General features: G+C 42.4%; 1 protein-coding gene across 2 annotated transcripts; it reads left to right on the top strand.

The window, feature by feature from the left end:
* Positions 1-1,396: 1,396 nt before the first annotated feature.
* Positions 1,397-7,233, top strand: LOC147464941 (pentatricopeptide repeat-containing protein At4g21300-like). 2 transcript variants are annotated; one of them, XM_086517159.1, is made up of 2 exons: positions 1,397-2,067; positions 2,211-7,233. In XM_086517159.1, the coding sequence occupies exon 2, from the start codon at positions 2,910-2,912 to the stop codon at positions 5,124-5,126; it is 2,217 nt and encodes a 738-aa protein (XP_086373285.1). In that variant the 5' UTR covers positions 1,397-2,067; positions 2,211-2,909; the 3' UTR covers positions 5,127-7,233. The 2 variants fall into 2 exon arrangements, with proteins under 2 accessions (XP_086373285.1, XP_086373281.1); XM_086517155.1 differs by having other exon boundaries at positions 2,195-7,233.
* The last annotated feature ends 17,694 nt before the right edge of the window (positions 7,234-24,927 follow it).

Raw genomic sequence — 24,927 nt, 5'->3', positions numbered from 1 at the left:
TGAACCCTTGCTGATAGGGACACATGATCCTATTCAGTAGGGGGGACTAGTCTAACTTGCCTTGGCAATAATTTGTAAGCTACTGACATCATAGTAATAGGGCGCCAATGCTTTAGTTGAGAGCAACATACCTGTTTGGGGATGGGTTTGATAAGCCCTTTCTTCACAGTTGTATCCAACGACCCTTCGACAATGACTTGGTTAGCCAACCGCGTGACTGGGACCTTGAGATCATCCCAAAATTCTCTAAAAAATTCAGCCGTGAGCCCATCCCAACCGGGGGACTTTTCGTTGCCAAGAGCTTGCAACGCTAGTGAACATTTGTCTTCAGAGAATGCCACTTCCAGGTGGTTAGCTTTCGATTGGGGAACCTTCTTCTCGACACTCTTAAGCAAAGTTGCTCTGGCGGGATTGTGTCAATCTTCATTTGAGATTATTTTGCATGGTGAAAAGATTTCTTGCTTGTATAAGTGTGATAGGCTTGCATATGAAATGGTCACATGCTTTTAATTTCTTTCACGATGCCGTGAATTGCACCAACACTCACCTCTTAAATGACACCCAATGCTTAATTCAATTTTTCCCTAAAAGAGAGAACTCACATTGTCGTATCCACTCATTGTAATATCAAGAACTAAGTGCAGAGTAGTATATTAGTTTAAGGCATTAGAACCAATTTTAACCACCCCCAAATGTCTGAGGTTCCAAGCATTTAACTTGATCTCGACACAGCTCCGTGTGGTAGCCATTCCACCAAAGGTTGCTTAGTGAGCAGAAGGGTAATTTAAGTCTCATAAGGGATTGCTCTTTTGCCAGAACGCAGTTCGACTCTTTAGTCTAAGGCGTTAGAACCAAGTTCAACCACACCCAAAGTAGTGTATTAGTGGGCATTAAAGGAAATTATGTTTCTCTCTCCTATGAACAATTCATCTATACAACATGTACAATTTTTTTTAATGTATGAGTTATCATGATGTCTTATGTAAGAGTGCTCTCAAAAAGATATAAAATTTTGTGTTTCTCTCTCATGCCACACATGCTTTAACTTGGTAGGTCCTCTCTAAATTAACTTTCCCTCTCTAAAAGTTTTTTCTTTGATGGGTCTACACGTGTTTCTCTCCAAACTTTGGATCTATGATCATTGTACGACGAGATGAATCCCTACAAATCACTTCTTCAAAAAGCTCTTTAGTGTTGTCATTTTCTAAAAGACAACACTAAAGAGCTCTATTATTTTTAAAAAGCTCTCTAAATAATTACACTGCTAAATAGAGCGCCCACATCGTGGGTAAAGTGTTTTCATGAGAATCTGAAGAAAATTTCTTTCGTTTCAAAGTCCAAAATTGAAAGGATTAAACTTTCTATTTTGGAAAAAAATAAAAACTGCCACTTTGATGGTAATTCTAGAGCTCGGGAGGCAAGCGTCTGTGTGTGTGTGTGTGTGTGTGTTGTGGAGCAGTAGCAATGCTACGGGTTGTTGGCCCCATGAGGAGCTTCACTGCCTCCATGGGCTTGTGTTGGGGAGGAGCGCTCACATGGAGGAGTCTCTCTCTCTCTCTCTCTCTCTCTCTCTCTCTAGGGTTGTAGCGCTGCTGCTGCTCCCTCCTAGTTGCCTCGCCCAAGCTGTCATAACAACTTGCGTGCTATCTCTCTTGTTGATCTGTCATTTTGATATAGGTCCTTTTCCTAACTCATAGTACTAACCCCTTCGCCTGCAGTGGCTAATAACCTCTTCATTGGGATAAATATTTAATATTCATAAAGTGCCATTAGCCAGTACAGGTGAAGGGGTTAGTAATATGAGTTAGTAAAAGGACCTATATTACTAACCTCTTCGTTTGGATAAATTTTAACATTCATAAAGTGCCATTATCCACTGCAGACCTCCTAATCTTCTCCTAACATAACGAGGAGCTCACCAAAACCATTTGCAGTAGCCAATAAGATTGTGCCATTGTTGTTTTGGGCGTTCTACACATTACACACAGCCTAAAGTGCAGGGGAAGTGAATCGCTGCTGCTGGCTTCCACGAGGGCACCATTTCTCCAGCTATGAGCGAGTACTTTGGTATGGTACTTAGCTGGTGAACGTTTGCGTTCAGTTCAATCATGCATGTCTCATTGTCAATGTGTTTGTTCCTGCTGAGAGTTTGAGATTCCACAGTGAAGCAATCTGAACGATCCAATTCTGCTAGGTTTCAATGCATGCAGGGTGCAATGGAGCTTCACTACAGGGCCAGATGTTAAGTTGAGGGTCCGTTTTTGAATGGAATGCAGGGGAGAGCCTGGTATTTGTTAGTTCAAGTGGGTCTTGGAGAGCTCTGTGATCAAGCTAGTGGAGAGGTTCTATGGAACGATCGAGGAAGTTTTGATTGATCGGGAGGGCAACTCGATTTTGAATTTAAGGGCGTTATTGCAACGACTCTGGCCGGTACAGCAGGAGCCTCCCATGCTTTTGGCATAGATATGTGAAGACATCATGCATGCATGAACAGAGGCAGACGTGGAGGCAGCAGTTATGGCTCCAAGGGGATACTGATTTCTCAGCACGGTATAAAAATGCAGGTGGGTGAAAGAGAGTTTCAACTCTCAGGTGGGCAGGAGCAGAGGGTGGCCAGTATGACAATGGTGCTAGAGGACCCATCAACTTTTCTGCCTGATGAGGCCACTTCCCTTCTCAAACAAAGTCCAAGAGGGTTGTGCACCAGGAGCCATGGACAAGATCATACTTTTTGCAGTGTGCTTCTTTTGCTTTTCGCAGCATTCTTCTCAATTAAGCTTCTGCTTTGTGCCGTTCTTATACAACGGTCTCAGCGGAGGTGGAAAGATACAGCCGCAGATGGCTAGAAAAGGCTCCTAAGCTGCCCATGTTAAACTTTTGGAGGGAGCCTTTGATCTGTGGACGGTTTGATGCGGATACACCATGAAGAACAGAGTCTCGTAGAATCGCTTTTCCGCATACAACCTTCTTCAGTAATTTACAGGTGCTTGGTAGATAGGTGCACAAAAGAGAAATATCTCGACGCAGGTAGGAGTGTTCATGCACAGATTATTAAGACCCATTTTGAAACAGATGTGTCGATCGCGACGAGTCTCGTACATATGTATCTCAAGTGTGGCATTTTGGACGATGCAAGTGAGAGTTTTACTTTTCTAGGATTAAGGAATGTTGTTCTGTGGAATGCTGTAATAGGAGCACATTGCCAGAATGGGTTTTCGGAGAAAGCTATCCATTTCTTTTGGAGAACAGAAGGGAGGGGTGTAGTTCCTAATGATGTGACGTATTTGATGACCTTGAAGGCATGTGCCACACTTAAATCTTTCATTCAGGGTTGCCAGGTTTATGCACACATGATAGTGAGTGGCATGGAGTTAATTGAGTTCACCTCAAATACATTAATTGATATGTATGCTAAGTGTGGAAGCCTTGTGGATGCACTTCAAATCTTCAAGGCAATGCACAGGCGTACGGTCACGTCATGGAACATCATGATATCAGGTTTTGCCCAACATGGGCTCTTTGATGAGGTCTTACATTATTTCAGAAAAATGATTTTGGAGGGTTTTCAACCGGATGATTACACATTTGTCATTATTCTTAGGATATGCATTGATACAGAAGCCCTGGTCTTGGGTAAAGGTGTCCATGATTACATTATTAGAAGTGGATCTCAAACAGGGGTTTATGCTGCTAATGCTCTCATAGCAGTATATGCCAAGTGTGGAAGTCTGCAAGATGCATATGTCATGTTTAAGCTGACGTCTGAACCTGATTTGATAACCTGGAACACAATGATTGGTGGGTTTTGTGAGAATAAACAGAGTACAAAAGCTTTGGAATTATTTCACAGCATGAGGAGGCAGGGCATGAAATCGGATCGGGCGACATTCATAAGCATTTTCAAGGCATGTATAAGCCTGGATGATCTAGATATGGGGAAGAAAATCCATGCTTGCTTTAATGAAGATGAAGGTAGCCAGTGCATTCTGTTGATGAGTACGCTAGTTGATATGTATGCAAAATGTGGCAGCACAGAGGATGCAAGGAGAATTTTCGACAAGATACGTAATCGGAATGTGGTTCTATGGAACATTATGATAGCAGGACATTCAGACAGTAGTAAAGAGGCTTTAAAACTCCTCACACAAATGAGAAAAGACAGTTTGGAGCCAGATGAGGTCACTTATTTGAATGTGCTCAAGGCCTGCGCTCGGGAGGAGGATTTGAAAGTTTGTCAAATTATCCATAACTGTTGTGTAGAGCACGGTCATGAATCAAATTTGTACATTGGAAGTAGTTTGGTTGATGTTTATGGTATTTGTGGAAGGCTGATAGAGGCTTGGAGAGTGTTTGAGGTGATGCCAGAGCGGAATATAGTCTCATGGAATGCGATAGTTGGAGGTTGTGCACAGCAGGGCCATGAGGATGTTGCCTTGGAGCTCTTTGGGCAAATGCAAGTGGAGGGTCACTATGCAGAAGAGATACCGTACGTCAGTGTTTTCAATGCATGTGCGGATTTAGCAGACCTTAAGCAAGGAAAATTTATTCATGCCCGTTTTCTCTTTAACAGTAAGCAACAAAACCTCTTCATAGGGAATGCTCTTGTGGACATGTACAGTAAGTGTGGAGCCATGCGTGACGCACTCAGAGTTTTCAATAATATGCTAGAGAAGGATGCAGTGTCATGGAATGCTCTTATCTCAGGGTATGCCCAACATGGACATGGTAAGCAGGCCTTGGAATTTGCTGAAAAAATGGAAGGAGAAGGCATACAGTTTAATGAGATCACATTTGTGGGCATTCTTACTGCATGCAGCTATGTGGGCTTTATAGAAGAAGCACAAATTCATTTTGATTCCATGTATCAACAACACGGAATCATTCCAACACCAGAGCATTGCGCTTGCATGGTCGATGTTTATGGTCGTGCCGGTCTTTTGAACGAAGCAGTTAAATTTATTCAGCAGATGCCTATTGAGCCAACCTCCGTAGTATGGATGGCCTTGCTTGCTGCATCCAAGACGTACGGTAGTACAGAGTTAGCTTCATATGCAGTAAACCAAATATTGTTGACAGAGCCAGAGAATTCTGCAGCTTTCTTGCTTCTCAAGCTTACAAAGGTATAATCAAGGTGAGGATTTCTGTGGAATGTAAACTAGGAAGGAACTGAGAACGGAAATGATTGCAGCAACTTACACCGTGTTGACCCTTCCATGCGAGTACACATACATGCATGCATACCTTATACACGGGCATAGTTCTTCCATACATCAATCATACATCGGACTCTGACGGGTACAAAATAAGTACGGATTAGACCCCTGGAGGATTCCATAGGACGCACTAAAAACAGTACACTTTAAACAATAAGAGGAGTACAAAACCATGGAGTGCAGTGAAACACCATTGATACTTTAGAATTTAGGCAAAAAGCAAAATGAGGAGGCCAAAAATTGGAGCCTAGTCCAAGAAACCCAATCATACTTCAATCGGACTTGGATGCATTCAGGAGTACTGTTCCCCACTCAGACCGCCTGGAAAAAACTATGCCAGGAGGGTTGCATTGTGTGGTGCTAATGGTAGGTGTCAGAGAGAAAATCTTTCCTTTTTCTTTAGGGGGTCGCAAACAGGTGTCATGCAACTGCCAGGGACATGAATGTTTTGTAGATTGGGGTGGGTAAAACTATGTTGGGCTTTTGAGAAAATGCTGTTCTTTCTTTGGATAGCATGTATACACATATAAGAGATGAATTTAGCTGGACAGGCTCTTAATTCAATAAATCTTAAGCTTTGGTAAAGACGCTCTCTTGAATAATGCATTGTAAACATAGTAAGAGGCAGTGCAGTCGTGCAGTGCAGGATGAGTAGTTTGAGGACAAGTGGTCACTTATTGAAGGAAAGTCATATTCCGAGCAACGGAAGGGAGAGAATCCACATTGTTGGCATTGCACGAGAGAGAAGCATGAGATAAAGTCAAAATCAGGTCTCAAAGGCCAGAAATCACAGGTTTGCTCATAGATTTCTCATCCTGGGTTAGAACTACGCAACCCCCATTGCACTCTTTTATTTATATTTCTCAAATTCCGAGTGTAGAATCTTCTGCAACAGCTTACAGCAGCAGTAAACAGAAGCTTTTTCTCTTTGTTAGATGACAATTCTAAGAAAGAAGACCTGCCTCATGTCTTTGCAAGAAGATAGTGACAACCTCAATAACAAGGGAACGCAAGATGGGCATGCTAATGGTGTTGACACAAGAGGGGTGGGGAGCATGGAAGACATAGCATTTTAGGATACATTAGTACCAGTTGAGGTGCAATAAGAGCAGAAGCTTGTGTCAAAGAAGAAAAGGACTTGCATGAAGCAAACACGAACAATTTGGTCTTCGACACATTGCTAAGGCAGGTATGCTCAAAGCTATCGAGGGATAAATTGTTCATATCAGCTTAGCAATGGGCTACTGTCATGTCATCAAGGCGTTGGAACGGAGTTCTTGCTCAGAATTCTTCCAAGGAGGTGCTTGGATTGTGGCTGCAAGGGAAGGTATTGATGTCATAGATGAACAAGCTTGGATGAGCCCTGACGTGCAGAGATGCGTCATTCAAATGCCGAAGTGGAATGAGCATGTAACTTTTAGACAGATCACACCTAGTTTGGAACAATTAAAACTTACAAGAGATGGATGACCTAGCAATAATTGGGCTATGAATAATGAATTTTCAAACGTTCGAAAGAATTTTCGCATTAAAAAAAATCGCCATGCCAAGCGACCCTGGTAGGGCTTACGGACGTTTGTATCACCTCGCTTGGATATGTGCGATTTGCTACAAAATGGGTGCTATGTCGCACACCATTGCTATGCGTGCTTTGTTGTGATGCTATGACGAGAAAGCTACTTCCTAGAGCTAGGATCATGTCACTGTCTCGTTATTTATAATGGGATGGCACACTCCCCTGATTCGGGAAGGTTGGCATGCTTGGCACATGGATGACATACACAAGAAGAAGGCATGGTGGTGGATTACCTTATGAGGCCATCATAGGCATCACATCTAGTTACCTTATTCTCTATTCCACCATGTCCCATAGCCACAAATCATACATACTTGGCTTTCTCACTAGTTGGCATGCCAATTATACCATCACCTCATATATTAATTAACTTCACACATGACAAGGCTAATATATACGCCAGCAAAGTATATAATGGAATCCTACTCATGGCTCATTAGCGCCTATGGACACTATCACCACATAGTTGGCCTCATTGCTACATACAGCCATGATGCAAAGCTTCCATCATTAAGTCCATTCCGAGGAGCCTACTACATCTGGGACTATGACCCAAAACAAATGGTAAGACGATGAGTGTAGAGCCCTCTACACATCGCTTTGCAAACAAAGAGATTTGGGGACCATAGTTGCATGGAAACCCTCCCCCCCCGCCCCCCTCCCCCCCCCCCCCCACACACACACCCACCCACCCACATACCCACACACACACACACACAAACGTTTCACCGTTTCCCAGAAATGCAGGGATTTTTTTTGACTTTTTAGTATTTAATTGCATTTTGAGGGCCAAAATTATATGGATTACCTATGATTGGGCTTGTGCATGAATTTTTTTGACAAAAACATGATTGGGACATATTGCTACCTAAGCAATTTGCATAGGGCTTACTCTTGCTGCTCAAGGTCTCCCCCCCCCCCCCCCCCCCCCCCCCCCCCCCCCCCTCCCCCCCCCCTCCTCGTGGATGTTAACAATTACTCGTACTCTTTTTGTTGAAAACGCATACATACATGGATGGTGCAACTTTGAGCTCTGATATAGTGTTGTGGACAGAGCAGACCTGGGAAAATTAGATGATATTTAGCTTTCTTAGGGTCGACGATGCGGAAGCGTAGAGACCAAGGAGAGAGAGAGAGAGAGAGAGAGAGAGAGAGAGAGAGAGAGAGAGAGAGAGAGAGAGTCTCCTGAACCAATCAACCTTGGCAATGAATAACTGAATGTGTATACAATGGAGGCAAGGGGTTGCTTATATAGCAACCTTAGTAAATTGCCCTACCCAAGACTTTGACAAATAAGTAAAATAAATACCTAAAAGCAAAACAAAATAATGGGATCACATTTGGCAGTTCACTTGAGATGCCAAAACTCTAACACTCTCTCTATAGCTCATAGTGGACATCAATAGTGAGACCAAGTCGATGAAAAAGCTACCATAGACACCCCACCACTGGCCGAGATACTGGATACACCTCGGTTTTACTATCCTCAAATTTGTACTTGAAAGTAATGCCATCTTGAGCATCGGTTGCCTTTTAGAAACTTTGAAATGTAGACCACACTACGTCCAATAATCCCCATTCGTGAACTATGAATACATCACGTCCAAAATATAAAACTCCAAGATAATGAACTGTGGAATACATCCTGTCCATGATCCGACCAACAACAATGAATTGGCGCGCCCATCCATAGTGTTTTAGACTTCTGATTGGTTCCCTGCTAGATGCATGTGCATTGAACTTTGACCTACGGGTCCAAACACCAATAACTTGAACTCCAACACAAGGGTCCAAATTAATTATAGGGAGCATTCATTGCCACTCACAAGCCTCTCTCTGGCTAAAGCTAGTGGTGACACCTATCATTTGATTAGAAATCTGATGTCGAGGCCACTGCCACATGTGCCATGTCGATCTCCTTTGCCAAATATTTATTACCGTAATCTCTGTCTAGCTTGCCTTTATCCTTGTCTTCCTGTGAGTTCCTGCTTTTGCCTTTGGCTTCAAACTTGCGAGCCAAACAAAGTGTTGAGTCGCATTCATGACAACTGTGATCGTACCTCGTGGGTACCGGGGCAGCTAACTGAGTACTGGTACTGCCATCCTTGTCCAACTGACCTTTGCGCTGTCCTCTAGCGAACTTCTCCATTTTCTTTTGACTTCACAAACTTGAGTCAAACAATTTACTGAGTTCCTTGAGAACTGTGCCGGTGCATAGGTCGCTAAATGGATGGTTGACGATCCGTTATCCATAGCTTTTGGTTGGTTTTGGTTGACGTTGTCGGCCCTTGAGCAAGGGGAGGCCATTTTGAAGTTGCAAGAACTAGAAACTTGTACTCCTTCTCGCATTCCAAGGGCCGTCATACTAATCCCAAGTAATTCCGCTCCACTGGCATTCCCAAAACACTCCAAAGATTGGGTACAAAACCCTCTCTTAAGTTTCACTCTCCTCATCCCATTTCGAGCCGAAGATCTCCAATCTGTCCCTATCTTCTGCTATTGTCAAGCTGCTCCGCACTCTCTGCAATCTTTGTTCTCCAAAGCCGCACCTCCACGCCAAGGCCTTCAATGTCGACACTGCTCTGATACCATGTCAAAGTCGATGATGTGAAAGCGCAGAGACCAAGGGGAGTGAGCACGAGAAAGAGAGAGAGAGAGGGAGAGAGGGAGAGAGAGTCTCTTGAACCAATCAACCTTGGCAATGAATAATTGAATGTGTATACAATGGAGGCAAGGGGTTGCTTATATAGCAACCTCAGTAAATTGCCCTACCCAAGGCTTTGACAAATAAGTAAAATAAATACCTAAAAGCCAAATTAAATAATGGGATCACATTGGGTAGTTCACTTGAGATGCCAAACTCTTAACATTTGGATGGTCAATTGTATAAAATAATTAAGGGAGAATATTCATGTTTTACATATATCTTTTATGAAATTACTTTAATTTTCATTTCACGTTTCACCATTTCTTCTCGAGATCGAAACTTTGGTGCAACCAAGAGTGCAGAGGGCCTACAAACATACAATAATAGCACATACAGTCAATAAAATCAATCGATCTATATACCTAGCAAGTCACACATACACGCAATCATGAATTGTACACGATCTAAGAGAGACAGAGAATGAGAGAGAGTGAGGGAGCACATGCACTAAAACAAAGTGTTACACTAATACAGTGAGAAAGGAGAGAAGAAGGACACATACATTGGACGCAATATCCCCCCGTGCAAGAGTGAGCATTTTTTTCTTGCACGTATTCTTTTATGGATTGATCAATGCTTAAAAATGAATACAGATTTTCCATGCATACATAATAATGACCATAGCTTATAAAGAGCACTTGAATAATATAATGTCCATAAGTTTGCTATCCTTTGGCATATTCTATACATTGAGCAAGCTTTTTCCACCTGTCAACTACAATAAACATATATTTATCAATTTCCATTACATATTTCTTCGTTAGAAAAGTAATTGTCAATTGCAATAAACATATATTTATCAAGTTCCATTACATATCTCTTCGTTAGAAAAGTAATTGTCCTCAGTTGCTAAGATGAGAATCTACAAATCATACTTGTTAAAATCAATGGTTAAAATAATGAGTCAAAACATCATTTGAAAAAATTAATAAACTTAAATCTACACATTTGCTTTGTCCATCATCATCCACATACTCCATATTCTAGTGTCTCATATCACGGGAATAGATAATATATGTCATATCCTGATGTATTAATCAATTCTCATGGATTTCAATTTCAATTTCATAGACACTGTCGCGAAAGAAAATAATCATAGCGCAAATTCAAATTCAAATTCAAATGCAAATTCAAATGCAAATATCTTTCATTACATACTCGAGTAACAAAATCATACTAGTGACAGTGGTGGCTAGCCACATCAGCATGATTTTGTGATCGGTGTTGCCTACATTTACAAATCAATACCAATGGAATGTGCTGCTTAAATCACCGAATCTATACTTGTGCTATCTAAACCGATATCATTTAAAGTAGTGATTCTATTGTTTCTTAATGTATTGCCTAAAGTGGCGAATCTATAATTAGTGTTGCCTGAATCGACAAATCTACACTAGAATAAGCATATACACATTGCCTAAATCGACGAATCTATAATTAGTGTTGCCTGAATCGACAAATCTACACTAGAATAAGCATATACACATTGCCTAAATCGGCGAATCTATGTGTATGTCACCAATGGATTAGGCACATCATAAAAGACAAAATATTTAGTACCTTTTTGACACCAACTTGGAGGATGTTTGAGCAGCAAAGTACTTACAAGTTATCATCCATCATCCGAAAATATCTGAGCTTATATGAGTAGTTGTATCGATTAATGACAAAAAGCATCACAATAGAAATTTCATTCAGTAAAATACAAGCCATGATGTTCGAATTGGTTGATTTCACAACTCATGCAAACAAGTAAAAGACCCATGTCTTGTCCAGTGGTATTCTTCGTTGTTTCAAAATTTCTTGAGAGTAGACTCTTAGGGATATTTGCACAGAGAGTAAGTTACAAAAAAAGTAAAGAAAGTGAGCATTTATCAAGCAAGGATATTAGATTGTGGGATTATTGTATAAGAAGGTAGTGCATAAAGTGAAGATCTTAAGGGAAAGAAGGAATTATAATAAACACACTATATATATAGAATCTGAGTCTAAATATACATAAAGAGAGCTGACTCATTAAAGATAATACAAATGATCTTAGTAGTTGTATATAATTAAAATGCATTAAGAAATTATATACTTGGAGGTTCTCTGATATGATAGCATTGTATTTAGCTTTATCTGTAAAAGTGTTTCTCACAGACAAAGCAGTAAAGATGATTTGTTGTGTTTTTGTGTGCGTGCGTGTGTGTGTGTGTGTGTGTGTGTGTGTGTGTGTGTGTGTGTGTGTGTGAGAGAGAGAGAGAGAGAGAGAGAGAGAGAGAGAGATGATGAAAACTACAATGAGAGTGGTAGAGAGATTGGCTCATTGGAAGGGATCTCCAAATTAGCACCATTTGCAAAGAAAATAGGGAGAAAAGAAAAGAACGCCATTGAGAGGAGATAATCATCTTGTGTGCTGCAGGGCAAGAAAAATGCATTTTTCCTAGCTGAAGAAAATAAGGAAAAACTTGAAATTCTATCGATTTTTAGGTCAAAATTTGAAGCTTTTGCCGGAATTTACACTAAAACTTGTGGAAATTTACCAGTTTTCTTCAAGATAAGCTCAAAATCTAATCGGGATTTTAAGATTTTATCCAGTTAAATTACACTGTACCCCAGCTTTTTTCTAATACCGTGCTGTTGTTTTAATTTTGGTAATAAGTGTCCACGCGGGGTTGATGGGGTCGTCGTGCACTAGTTTGGAGCTTTAGATATATGCCTCTGCAAACTACGTTGTGCAACTCTCCATATGCAAAGCTATGGGTTATAGGTTCATCCATTGCGGCACCAATAATGTCTTGGATTCCTATGAGTTCAACGAAGGGCATTTGTATGCTATAGTATATCCAAGGCAATTAATTTTAATGAAAAATATTTTATAAAAACATGAAATATTCTTGTGGTGATCAATCAATATGGATCATAAACATGTGGTGGAGGCAAAAGACGAGTCGTGCCTGAGTAGGGGACAGCAAAGCATAAATGTTTTATGAACCAATTTCCTACTAGCAATCTTACATCCTCTTTTGCGATCTCGTCCCAGAACTTCAAGGCTGCCATAGCTCCACCCATGGTGAGAACCCCCGGTATGAGGTCGTATAAGAGAACATCACCATGGAAGCTTTAATTATCTGTGTGACTCCTCAGACTGGAGAAGAATGAGCTGCAACCCAAGGCTCCACGTTCACCAATGTGAGAAGGCTCAAACAACCAAAATTTGAGAGGGAAAGCATGTGACATGCGAAGCTCATACGAGAAGTGGTCGAGAGAGAATTGGATGTCAATTGACCTAAAAGAGAAAGAGACGAGGCAAATTTTAGTGGGCATCGGTGCATGGCGGGTTGCAAGAGCACTCATGCATTGGCTATTGAAGTCGAATTTGGTGGAAGTCCATGTGTTATCATAAGACAATAGTTGTTGTGTGTAGGTAAAAAAACAAAGAGGCAAAAGAAGGTTGGAATTTTGGGAGGGAGGGGGGGGGGGGGGGGGGAGGAGGCAACGGTGCATGCTAAAATTTGTGGTAACCGTCGATTGGGTTGTTGATTGCGTGTCGTAGAGGGGTGATCAGTGTTTGTTAGGGGGTGGCTAGGTGGCTACATGCATGCAGTTGGGAGAAAGAGACAAAGAGAGTAAGAAAGAGAGAGTTACTCCCGTCTGATCTCTTAGTGACCTCTCTAAGAGGTGGTTGGTTTTTTTTAATAAAGATTATTATATTGGACGAGCCTTGAAAAATCCGCGGCTCCTTTGTAGGCATCGACCTTTATGCATGGTAGTTATGGTGGGCTACTATGGTGGCCCGAATTTACAAGTTTTGCTGGACTCGAGTTTACTTTTTTTTTGAATTTACACAAAGCACATCGGACGGTCTAGATGCACCTGATCTCCGAAATGGGTGTGGGCTAATGATCCCCTCTTGCCCCTGCCCATGTGAGATAGTGGGGGGGGGGGGGGAGACTGCCTAGTGAGTTGGTTTCCTCAATCGTCAAATGCCAATAGTTGTCCACGCTGTTACTGAGTGGCCAGTCAGTGTTGCAAATATCGTCTCGCTTGTCCTTTGCCAAAGAGCTCAGGTTTTTGGTTCATGAGCTATGCAGGAATGCCCGACGCTGCGTTGGTCTGCACTCGTTGGAATGAGGCTGTGAGATGTTGCATCGCCAGGTCATGGGTGTCGCTCGTTATTACCCTTTTGAGAAGATTTGATAATGGGTTATTTTGAGCAGCATCAAATCCTAGTGCCCACGGTTGTTTCTTGTTCTTCTACTCTACCTCATCAACTCAGCCAGAAAAACCTATCAACCTCCTTGCTCTTCCTCATCTTATACCACATGCTTTGAAATTTGATTGACTAATGTACGTAGTCCCACTTACGTGAGAATTTTCTTGTGTTTTTCTTCATCTTTTGCTACACTCTAAAATCAATTAGGACTTCAAAATATTCTATCCGCGTCTTCTTCATGTTTTCCTATACTAATCATTAATACATCTAGCAACCGTTACATATGTATATATTAGTACAGCCGACCGCCTTCGGCGGCCTCTCTCTCCCTCTTTATCACGTGCAAAGGGGCTTTTTCAAGTTTTGAACTTTAGCCTTCAGGTCGCAGATTACGACACATATAAAGAGCTCCCCCTTCCGACATATTATGTTAGTAGATACTATCATTAGTAAGAATCTTTGAGGATTCCCTCCTCCTCCACTTCCCAAACTCGAGCTCTCTTGCTTGGATAATGTTGCAGGGTTCTCCCGTGCCTAGCCCTCGACCCTCGCCATGGGTGCCTGTACATACCTCCCCTCCTTCCCCTGCAGCTCTCTCTCTCTCTCTCTCTCTCTCTCTCTCTCTCTCTCTCTCTCTCTCTCATGGTCCACTGCAAGACATAACCTGCAAAAAGTCTTTTGTGCTATGTCTGAAGTCAAGGTGATTGCAGGGTGGGAACTATCACAACATTCCCTCCCCCTCTTTCCAAGCAAAAGCGCACCTAGTACAGCTAATTTGTGTTCATAAACATTGTCTTGTGCTCAACTTGGTGTCCATAAACCTTGCTTCGCACTCACAGACGATGCTCCTGCCCTGTGCTGTAGGAAGAAGAGGGCTGCCCTGCCATGCGCCACAGAAACAAGAAAGGGATTGCCTTGGTTTGCGTGAGAGAGAGGGAGACATCCCCTACAGTGAGTCCTACCCTGTCTCCGCAAGAGAGAAGGAGAGTTTTGACGTTGTAGGTAGGGGAGAGAGAGAGAGAGAGAGAGACTCCCTATGCAGGCGTCTGCTAACGGACCCTCCTACCTCCCCCCCCCCCCCCCCCCCCCCCACTTATCTCTTTCTGTAGCTGGCACTCTCTCCCTCCCGCTTTCGCACATGAGTCTTCCCCTGTCTCTTCCTCTCTCCTCCACGTGGCCTTTTTATCTTTTCCACTTCAGTTTCCTGCATAGAGCACCCAAATCGTGGAGGTGGCTTTATGTAGAATCTGAATTAATGCTGAGTCAAAATAGAAGGGAAAATTAGACCGCTGCGTTTTTTTGGGGTGCTTTCTATTTTAATCAAAATAGAAGGGAAAATTAAACTGCCCCCCAAAAAAAATCTCCCTCCCCTTCTTTTCTCTCGACATTGTACGTCTCTCTCTCTCTCTCTCTCTCTCTCTCTCTCTCTCTCTCGTGTGTGCACGTGCGCGTGTCACGCACAGTGTGGACTCTCTCTACGTCATTCGCACGATCGTGACTCGTACACTCATCGGCGTTGTCAACATTGCAATGGTGTTTTGTCAGATTTCAACGACGACCTTCACAGAAAGTCACGTTAATGGCTTTGTGATTAAGGTCGGCCACTAATACTAATAGTAACATTTGTGTGAATAACCTTGGTTATTGTTTATGAGATTAATATCTCAAATTTTTTTTTTTTGGGTAGCTTTCAAGAAGAAGATTGATTGTCTATCAATAGAAGAATAAAAGATGCTAAAACTAAAATTTGAGCTGCTTATGCGGGCTTTGGAAATGAATTGCTTCATATTGTTTTTCATTAGTTTTTATACGAATCACAAAAGATGCTTCTTTAAAAGTTTGGATGAAAGGTAATTAAGAAGAGAAAAAGGGGGGTTCCCATGGGCATGGCATATCGATGAGACAGAGAGAGAGAAAAGCTGCAAACTTTTTTCTAAGGCAACAATGTTCGGGGAAGATGTGTATCGGCTTGATATCGTGGTGTTTTTAGTTTCAAAAATGCCGTTTTGCTCTTGAATAACAAGTCTTGAGTTCAAGTCTCCTCGTCGGATAGATCTTTAAGGTCTCTTGGGATTGTTTTCTGCAACGATAAAATACTCTTCTTCTTCTTCTTCTTCTTCTCTCGTTCTCTGCTCTTGTGCCCCTATCCCCTGTCTCCTCTTGTGCCCCTTACAACCGGAGGTATTTTGGGAAAATCAAAATTTTGAAGGAAATTTTGGAAATTTATGGAAAAGTATTAATGAGGGTGTGTTATCTCGTCAACACGACGATGGGGCAACTGGCAGAACAGTGGTGCTGCGATTTGCAGGCAATCGAGGGCAGGTGTCGCCCAAGGCGAGGCTGACGGGTGCGACCGGGGGTGGGGGAGGGGGGGAGGAGGGCTGAGTGCGGGGAGGGCACGTGACTTGTGGGAAGGCGCAGCCAGTAGGTGGTCTAGAATAGTAGGTCGTGCTAATTTTACGTAAGGAGCTGATTAGTGGGTATCTACTTAGATGCCCAGAGGGCCTTTGAGGATAAAAATGACACAAATGACACGTTAGGAGAGAGAGAGAGAGAGAGAGAGAGAGAGAGAGAGAGAGAGAGAGAGAGAGGCTTTTCATTGGTTACATAAAATATATTTTTGGGCTTGGAGGGGATAGGTGGACCAAGAGTCGGCGGACAACTAGGTGCAATTTGCAGGAGAGAGTGGGGAGGGAGTCTGCTCCGAGTGCCAAGGGGAAGGATGCCGCACCTGGATGGTATTTCCCAGGGCATAGCCAAACATGAGGGCAGGGAGATGTACAATGCTGAAGAGACAGAGAGCGGGACAAAGGCAAAGATGCTCTCCAGGTGAAGGCAGAGAGAGAGAGAGAGAGAGAGAGAGAGAGAGAGAGAGAGAGAGAGAGAGAGCCTGCAAGGGCCAAAGCTCGTCACACAGGGTTTGGTGTCGGATGTACGTCAAACAATGTGTGTGTGTGTGCACACGCACGTGTGTATCTTTCTCTGTGTGTAAAATTGGCCATGGAGCTATTGCCTCCACGGATTGCTTAACTGCAGACAGATTGATGTTCATGGTTTTAGTGAAGCAAAGCAGCAGTAGCGTCGCTGAGTTTTAGGAGATAGAGTGAGAGATGCCATTGTGTCTAGGAGAAGGCATAGAGGAAAAGAGGGGGTTTTCTCTATAGGCGGTGTTGGGGGGGAGGTGCAGAGCAGGGCTACAATATCATCTCAAGACTTTCAACATCGTCTACATAACATGATATGGCAACAATGAGCAGAGTCGGTAACCTTAGAGCACTAGTGCCAAAACAAGGAGGCGCTGGGATTTGTAGGGGTGCAACTGAGAGAGGAGGGCATAGAGCGGGGTTGCACGAGCATGGTGCTATAGGTAGAGGGATTGAAGTAGCTACAGAGGTAGTCAACATGAGACAGGGTGCAGAAAGATTCATACACGTGAACCGAGTGGTAAGGCATTTTCTTTTTGAATACCTAAGTTTCGGGCAGAATCTTGATTGTTAATTAATTGAGCTTTAAGAAGTAGACCCAGGTAGGACCATTTAGCACTCAAAAAAGCATAGTAAGCACTCAAAAACGGATCTCAAATGTCAAAAAAGAATAAAGATTAGAAACTTCTAAAGAATCCAACCAAAATAGATGCAAGGGTATTTTGGGATTTTTGCAGTTTCAGTGTTATTTTGATACTCTTGATTTTGAAGGAAAAGTTTACTCTTTCCTTTTCTCTTTCTCTTAATCTTAGGGGATCTTTTAAGATTCTTATTAAAAAGACATGGGTACAAACCTACTTTCACTTTTCATTAGGCAGAATCTTCTCAAGATGCTGTAAGATCTCCAATCCACTCATGGTTCAAAACCATTTCTAATTTCAACTCTAACTTTGTGGGATTTGACTTCATCACGGAGAGAGAATTAGGTTCAAGTTTAACCACTAGGCTACATGCATATGGTACCCTTAATCATTAAAAAAAAAAAGAATACTCTCCCACTACCCTACCCCTACCCCTCTCCCTCCCTCTATCCCTCACCCCCGCCCCACCCCTTCCCCTTCTTTTGCTTCATCCTTTCCTCTTTCTTTCTTTCCCTCTCACAACTAATTAATGGGTTCACTTAAAAAGAACGTTGTGGGGACATACTGGGTACACGCTGGGTAGAATGTTCATACATTAATTAGTTTGCGCACAAGTTTCTCAAGCCCTTAAGTATTTGAAAAAGGAGCTGAATTGAAGCCGCTGCACACGTCCCTCTCCGGGTCCGCTCTCCTTGCTTCCTGCGTCCTCCTCCATGCCCGCCTTCTTGCACCCTTGCTCTGCCTCATGCCATCCACCTTTGGTGTTCACCGTCATGCTCCGCAGTGTGCCCGCCTGCCTCTCAGCGTCCTCATGCAGCACAATACGCCTCTCTGCTCTCAACACTAGCCGTCCCACCATCTCCCTGCCTACGAAACCATGGCGTGCACCAAATCCGCAGAGAGCCGACACAGGACAGACTGCATCTCCCCTTCGTCTCCTCGTGATGCCTCAAAGAGAGAGAGAGAGAGAGAGAGAGAGAGAGAGAGAGAGAGAGAGAGAGAGAGAGAGCCTCCATCGCCTCCGAGATAGACAAAGAGACCTGCGCCTCCACACCCTGCGTAATCCTGCCACTGGATTGATTCGCAGCCTACCGACACCCAAAAAAATCAATCTCTCATTTTCTCTCTCCTCCATGTGGTAGCTCCCCGGCTTTTCACTGTGAAATTGTTGAAGGGATCTCCCAAGATCGCGCTTAATGTGTCCTGCTGCGAAGATTAGGGACACATACTAAAAAGATTGTTCAAATAGGTTCTACATCATATTCAACATGCAAGATCTTTGACACCCTGTAGTGCCAATAGGTCCTCCAAATTTTGGGAAGGAGGTGAATTAAGGGGAATCTCAATGGACTCCCTTATGTGGCTTTGAAAGAAAAAGGGAGCAGATGGCACGTGGGTGGAGAGAGAGAGAGAGAGAGAGAGAGAGAGAGAGAGAGAGAGAGAGAGAGAGAGAGAGAGAGAGAGATGTGCTCTATATAGCGGCACTGACCACTACGTGGGACAGAGAGTTGAGGGGGAGAGAGAGAGATTTTTCCCTTGTGGAAACACGAGAGAATGATGTCGTGCATGTCAGGACGCAGAGTCTCAGCCAATGGTCAAGCCACCTGCGCCCGAAATTGTTGCAGAGCATCCATTTGCATTTTGCGCCGTCCCTAGTCCTGCATCGGCGGTTGATTGATTGCTTGCGGAGATTAGAGGGCAGCGCTCTGCAGACGTGCATATGGTGTGGGGATGAGGTGGACGAGAAGGGTGATGATGATAGGCGCAACTGGATGTCAATCACAAATTAAGTGTGCCATCGTGCAGGGGATGAACATGGGGGAGCCATTGTCCTGTAGAGCAGCGCACTCAAAGCAGGGCTACAAGGTGGGGTGATGGAGAGCAACACAGACAGAGCGATTTGGGGGGAAGGATGATGGTGACAAGCACACTTCTTTTTCACGAAGAAAAGCCTTCTCGCTGATGTGGATTGCAGAATCTCTGTAGATTCCAGTTAATAGGAGTGCCAATAAGCTATAAAAGATCAATGAAGTATGAATAGTATTTTCTTGTTATCATTCACTCTAAACAATTAGGAAAAAAGGAAAAAATTACTAGTAACCTTCTCTTAACTACACCTATAAATTTTTTAATGCCATGTAAACAAATATGTGACCACAATTTTGAAAAAATCCCATTGATGAGAATCTAGCAATATCCTACCGAAAGCTTTGAGTCAAAGTAAAGGAGATCCATGGTGGAGAAAACAGATCATGGGCTGAGGAGGCATACAAGAAGGAGAGCCATGGATGTAGGCCACGACGAAAACAAGTTGTGGGCTGAGGAGGCTGCCAGCTCGCTTGACAAGGCTGCAAGAGGTTGGCAAATAACAAGCGCACAGATCACGTTCTTTGCAGCATCCCATGTTAGTTCAATTGGTTACATGAGTTTCTCTACATGCGTTGGGATTTGAGTTTGATTCTTAACTCTATTCATTTTTGAAATGCTCACGTTAGAATCAAAATGTAGGCTACGGTGAGAGGATGGAATTCAAGAAAGTAATGAATAAAATATGAGACGAACCACTATGACAAGTTAAAATAGAAATTAAGTGAAAAAAATGACAATAACGTAGCTCTAGCTCTTAGAGCTCTCCATAGTTATACTTGTATATAAAGGAACGTAAACCAAGGCTTTGATATCATTGCTATAATTGAGAGTGCAAAGACTTGCAAATATACAATAATAGCATGACACATCGATAGAATCAATTGATGTACATATCTAGCAAGTCACACATACACGCAATCATGAATCATACATGATTTGAGAGAGACAAATAACCAGAGAGAGCAAGGGAGCACGTGTAGATGCACCTCCTAAAATAGAGTGCTACATCGGTACGTCGAGAAAGGAGAGAAGAAAAGAGAGAAGAAGACACATACATTGGGTACAATCTCGCCCTTGCAAGATTGCGGATTTTCCTCTTGCACATATTCATTTATAGATTGATTAATGATCAAAAAATGAATATAGACTGTCCATCTAGACATAATGATGACCATAGCTCATAAAGAGCACTTGAATAATGGAATGTACATAAAGTGTGCCATCATTTCACATATTCTATACATTGAGCAAGCTTTTTCCACATGCCAACTGCAATAAACATATAATTATCAATTTCCATTACAATTCCATTTCTTTTATTTCCAACCGTTTTTGTTTCTCTATTTTGGAAACTCATAGCAACATTGGCGACTATCACAAAGAGGGAGGCTTGGAGAGAGATGAGGAGACTCAACCGTTGTAAAGGACGGACTTTTGTAGAGACACAAGAGTTGGAGATGTATCACTTCTTCTTGATGAGAGATATCTCCATCTCATGGTAGAGCTTTAGGGAGCCACGGACGTCGACACCCATCACTGACCTGCATTCTTGGCACACATGCTGAGGGATTATAGCATGCTCTCCAACAACCACCCATATCATAGCCACAAGAGCATCAACTCAATCTAACATAAGGTTATGCAGCATTGGCTATGTTAGAAAGACAATGCCACTTTGTACACTTCCAGGAGACCCAAACAAAGGGGTTCCTTTTTGACACTCTAGTCATGCTTGTATCCCACTCGTATCAATGTTCAGAGCCGTGGTATGGGTGCCAAGCATGATCGTACAATTGTGGACACAAAGAGAATGACCATACGACCTAATGATGGCACATATGACATGCATCAAACCCTCAATATCTCATGACATTGTTTGAAATGACTTTGTTGCACCATCCATAGCAACTGTTTTGCGACCAATCGGGTAGGGGCATGTGATTGCCTTCTTGCAAAATCTGCTCATTGAGAAATTTTTCAATACCACTTAAACAATTCTAACAAGGACTTTGGCTTTTCATGTAAATTTGTATGTCATATATATTTACCTGAAAAGATCTATGACACTCGTGTTGGAATATCCATAAATAGATTCTATGCTAAGCATTGCCAAAGCTGTACAAAGAACATAAATTTTGGCACCGTTGTAAAGCAACCTGAGCGGCTAGCGCTAAGCAGACTGAAACAACCAAAGTCTTGTGTACTAAAACCTAAGCAATTAGCCCTAAGCAGCCAAACATGACCAGCTCTAAGCAATTAAACACTACAGAGACCAAAATTATCAAACTAAAGATTTCCTAAACCAATTTAGAGAGTCTTTATACGGCCAGCCCTAAGCGCATTTACAAGGCCAACCCCTAGAGGCCAAACCAAAAGCTGCTAACCCTAAACCGTTAGCCTTAATGACTTGGAATAGTCAAATTAATGCGGTCTATCTTTACATCGCCAACTCCTAACATCTAGCCAAACTAGTACTATAGGATGGCCAAACGGATTAAGATGGTCAAACCCTAATAATGTAAGCTACACCTAAATGACAAGTTGTAAATGGATCGATTAAAATAACCAAACCTTAGTAATCTAACCTAAACAACCAACAAGGTCTGAACGAACACTAAAACTTAAAACTATAACAATCTCCAATATATCGCATTTTAGCATTATCATTTACAATGACCTTTGCATTTGGTATATACCTATAGGTTAGGTCACTAACATAATTGACAATTAATTTGACCTAGGACAAGCCACAACTTAAAAGTACCACATAAAATTTAAATAAAATTACATAAAAATAAAATAAATAAATCTAAACCAAAATAATGCAAAATTTTTTAATTAATTTTTTTTGGTGAATGATAACATTTAGTCAAAATTTAAAAATAACAAATTTCGTATAATTTTTCTAAATTTATTATTTTATTTGAAAATGTGTGTGTGTACACGTAAAATGCTCAATTATGTGTAAAAATATGTACATATGTATTTATTTATATGTTGTTGTGTATGTGTGTGTGTGTATGCAAGAAAGAAAAAATAAGAACACTCACATGCAGCCTATGTGAGTACAAAGAGCTTGAGAGATTGCCGCCAAACCTACACACACACACACACACACACACACACACACACACACACACACACACACACACACACACACACACAATAACACAAAAATCTAACATAAATGTGAACAAAAAGCTTACCTTCTTGTTGTAGGACAATGCATGAGTGGAAATCTTAAGCCAAGTAGGTCCTAAACTTGCAAATCTGGAGCTATGGAAGAGATTATCAGCAAAGGCCCAAGAGGAGAAGAGCAAAGAATGGGGAAAAAATACAAGAATTAACCCGCACGTTCTGTTTTATAGGTGGCATCTATCTCGGGGGGTTCACTATGTGTAAAACTACCATATCACGTGTGTTCAAGACATGTTTGTAAAACCCCTTATCTCTGAATTTTGTTAGGAATATAATGTACCCTTTTCTTTTAAAAGCTGTACGTTTTTTTCAAATTTGAAAAAATAATGCCCTTCTATATATATTTCAGTAAGTTTCAAGAACTTTAAATACCCTTCTGTTGAACTCACGTGATAGGTTACATTTTTATAAGGTGACCTCCTCGGGGCATCTATACAAGCATCAAAATTAGCATTGTTATTATTGTCGATACATGCGTCTATATGCACGTCTAAATAAGTGTCGATATATAAAAAATTGATTAAAAAAAAAGGGTGTCCCTTTAGTGTTAGCAATGCATATACCAACACCCGCCAACAACGTTGGTGCAGCCAAAGTTGGTCGAAGCTCTGGAGTGTGCTATGCAAGGCAATGGGTGCATATAAGTACATGGTAAGGTGCTAAAGCAGGTACAAAGGACTTCAAGGGCAAGCAAGTGTTAGCTGAAGTGTATGGCTAATGGAATTTTTAAGACCAAAAGGGCTCCAAAGGGGCAAGATAGGTTGAAAGGTAAAGGTGTCCAAAGTGCGGAGCTAATGCCATGGAATGTACTGTTCAAGATGTTGTTGAAGTCAGTCCAGACCGCTCCTCAAATGGAGTCCCGATGTGAAAGATATGAAAGTTTGAAGTTGGGAGGTCTTGCAGATCCGCGATGGATTATTGCAAGTGGAGGGAGGTAGCCAAAGCTAAAGTCAGTGGATAGATGCAACATGCTGATCTTCTCAAGTAATCAATTGGAGCTTTGGAGTGCAAGATATGACAAGTGGAAGATTTGATGGGGGCCAATTATGTACCCACTTGACCGTATCAGTAGGCGTGCCACCTGGTGTGTTTTTGGGCCTCAACAGGGTTCTAGAAGGTAGGGGGCATCATGTAAAAATAGCAAGAATTGACAACTTGTCAATCGGGGTCATAGGCAGTAAGATGCAGCTAGTTGAAGTTAGATGCACATGCTAGAAGGGCGGCTACAAATGATTTCTGCTTGCTTTGGCGACCTTGAATGGCGGTCACGGAGAAGTCAAAATGCTGCAAAAGGAATGGAAGGTTTGGAATCTAGGTTGGGAGATTTGGTGTCACTTTGCAGCTTGACCATTGGGTTTTGGAGAAAACATTGGCAAGAGGTTGAATGTGGAAGAAAAAGAAGATTTTTTTGGGTCTTTTTTATAGGGGCTCTAGGGCGTTTGGAAGGTGGACAATGCAGAGATGCCATGTGGCGAGATTTTAATCTCGCAGGCAATGTTTGGGGCCAACACCGCAAGATATAACACCTAGGGCATTGCCCACTCATAAGCACAATGAGATAGAGAGAGAGGATGCCCTCAAGGTCGCCCATGGCATCTCAGTGGAGGCACTGTTCACACGTGCCACAAAAATGGAGCTTTTTTGGTGGTTGTTGGTGGCCGCTAGGTGGCATGCCAGTCAAACGGTGATGTCCTTCATGCTGATGATGTGGTAGTTTTCAAGGGTGGGTTCTCACGGGGCCATTGGGTGCCCAAGTTTTTGAGGACAAAGGCAAGGGAGGCCTCCCCCCCAATAGCGATCTTGCTAGTGCTTGGGAGGGGCTTATATGTGTGTGTGTGTGTGTGTGTGTGTGTGTGTGTGTGTGAGAGAGAGAGAGAGAGAGAGAGAGAGAGAGAGAGAGAGAGAGAGAGAGAGAGAGAGAGAGAGAGAGAGAGAGAGGGAGAGAGAGAATCCAAGGCACCTGAAAGGGCCAATCAAAGCCGAACAAAAGAGGCAAGTCATGGGGTGGTCCAAAATGGTTTCTTGTGTAGTGCTGTGTGCTTGCAGAGCCCAAAGTGTGAGTTTTTTTCCCCGATGACCATGTGGGTATATAGTTTGATGTAATAGAGCTGTATAGGGTGTTTTGAGTATGGTGAAGCTTCCATAGTGTTTCTCGAGCGTCGTTTCCCCTTCCCCCTCTCCATCTTCTACTGCCCCCACAGAGGAGCACCTGATTGCTCCTTGGTGATGAGTTCGTGATTAAAGATGTGGCAAGTTTGGGTCTGATTTTCAATGACAATGAAGATGTGGACAAGTGGCTTGCATATTTTGAGCTATTGATGCTCTCATTGTGGATGCAAAATGATGAAGAAAAGGTGTAGATGGTGCTGGCGAAGGCATGATTCAATGGTCTAGAAGCTGCAGATAAGAAGGATTGGGTTAGTTTTTGAGAGTAGTTTCTATGCAAATTTTGCAAAGTGGTGTCGATTGTTGAAGCGGATGCAAAGATGAAAGGCCTACGGCAAGAAGTAAGTGAAGATTTTGGCATTTTTGTTGATAAGTTTGATGCTTGTTGGAGTGATGTGGTGGCTATCACCCAAGTGGTCAATGCGGACTATTTCA

Source organism: Adiantum capillus-veneris, chromosome 1, assembly GCF_014529385.1.
Source record: "Adiantum capillus-veneris isolate H3 chromosome 1, ASM1452938v2, whole genome shotgun sequence".
In the NCBI taxonomy this organism is placed as follows: domain Eukaryota; kingdom Viridiplantae; phylum Streptophyta; class Polypodiopsida; order Polypodiales; family Pteridaceae; genus Adiantum; species Adiantum capillus-veneris.
This window is presented reverse-complemented; position numbering and strand designations above follow the sequence as displayed.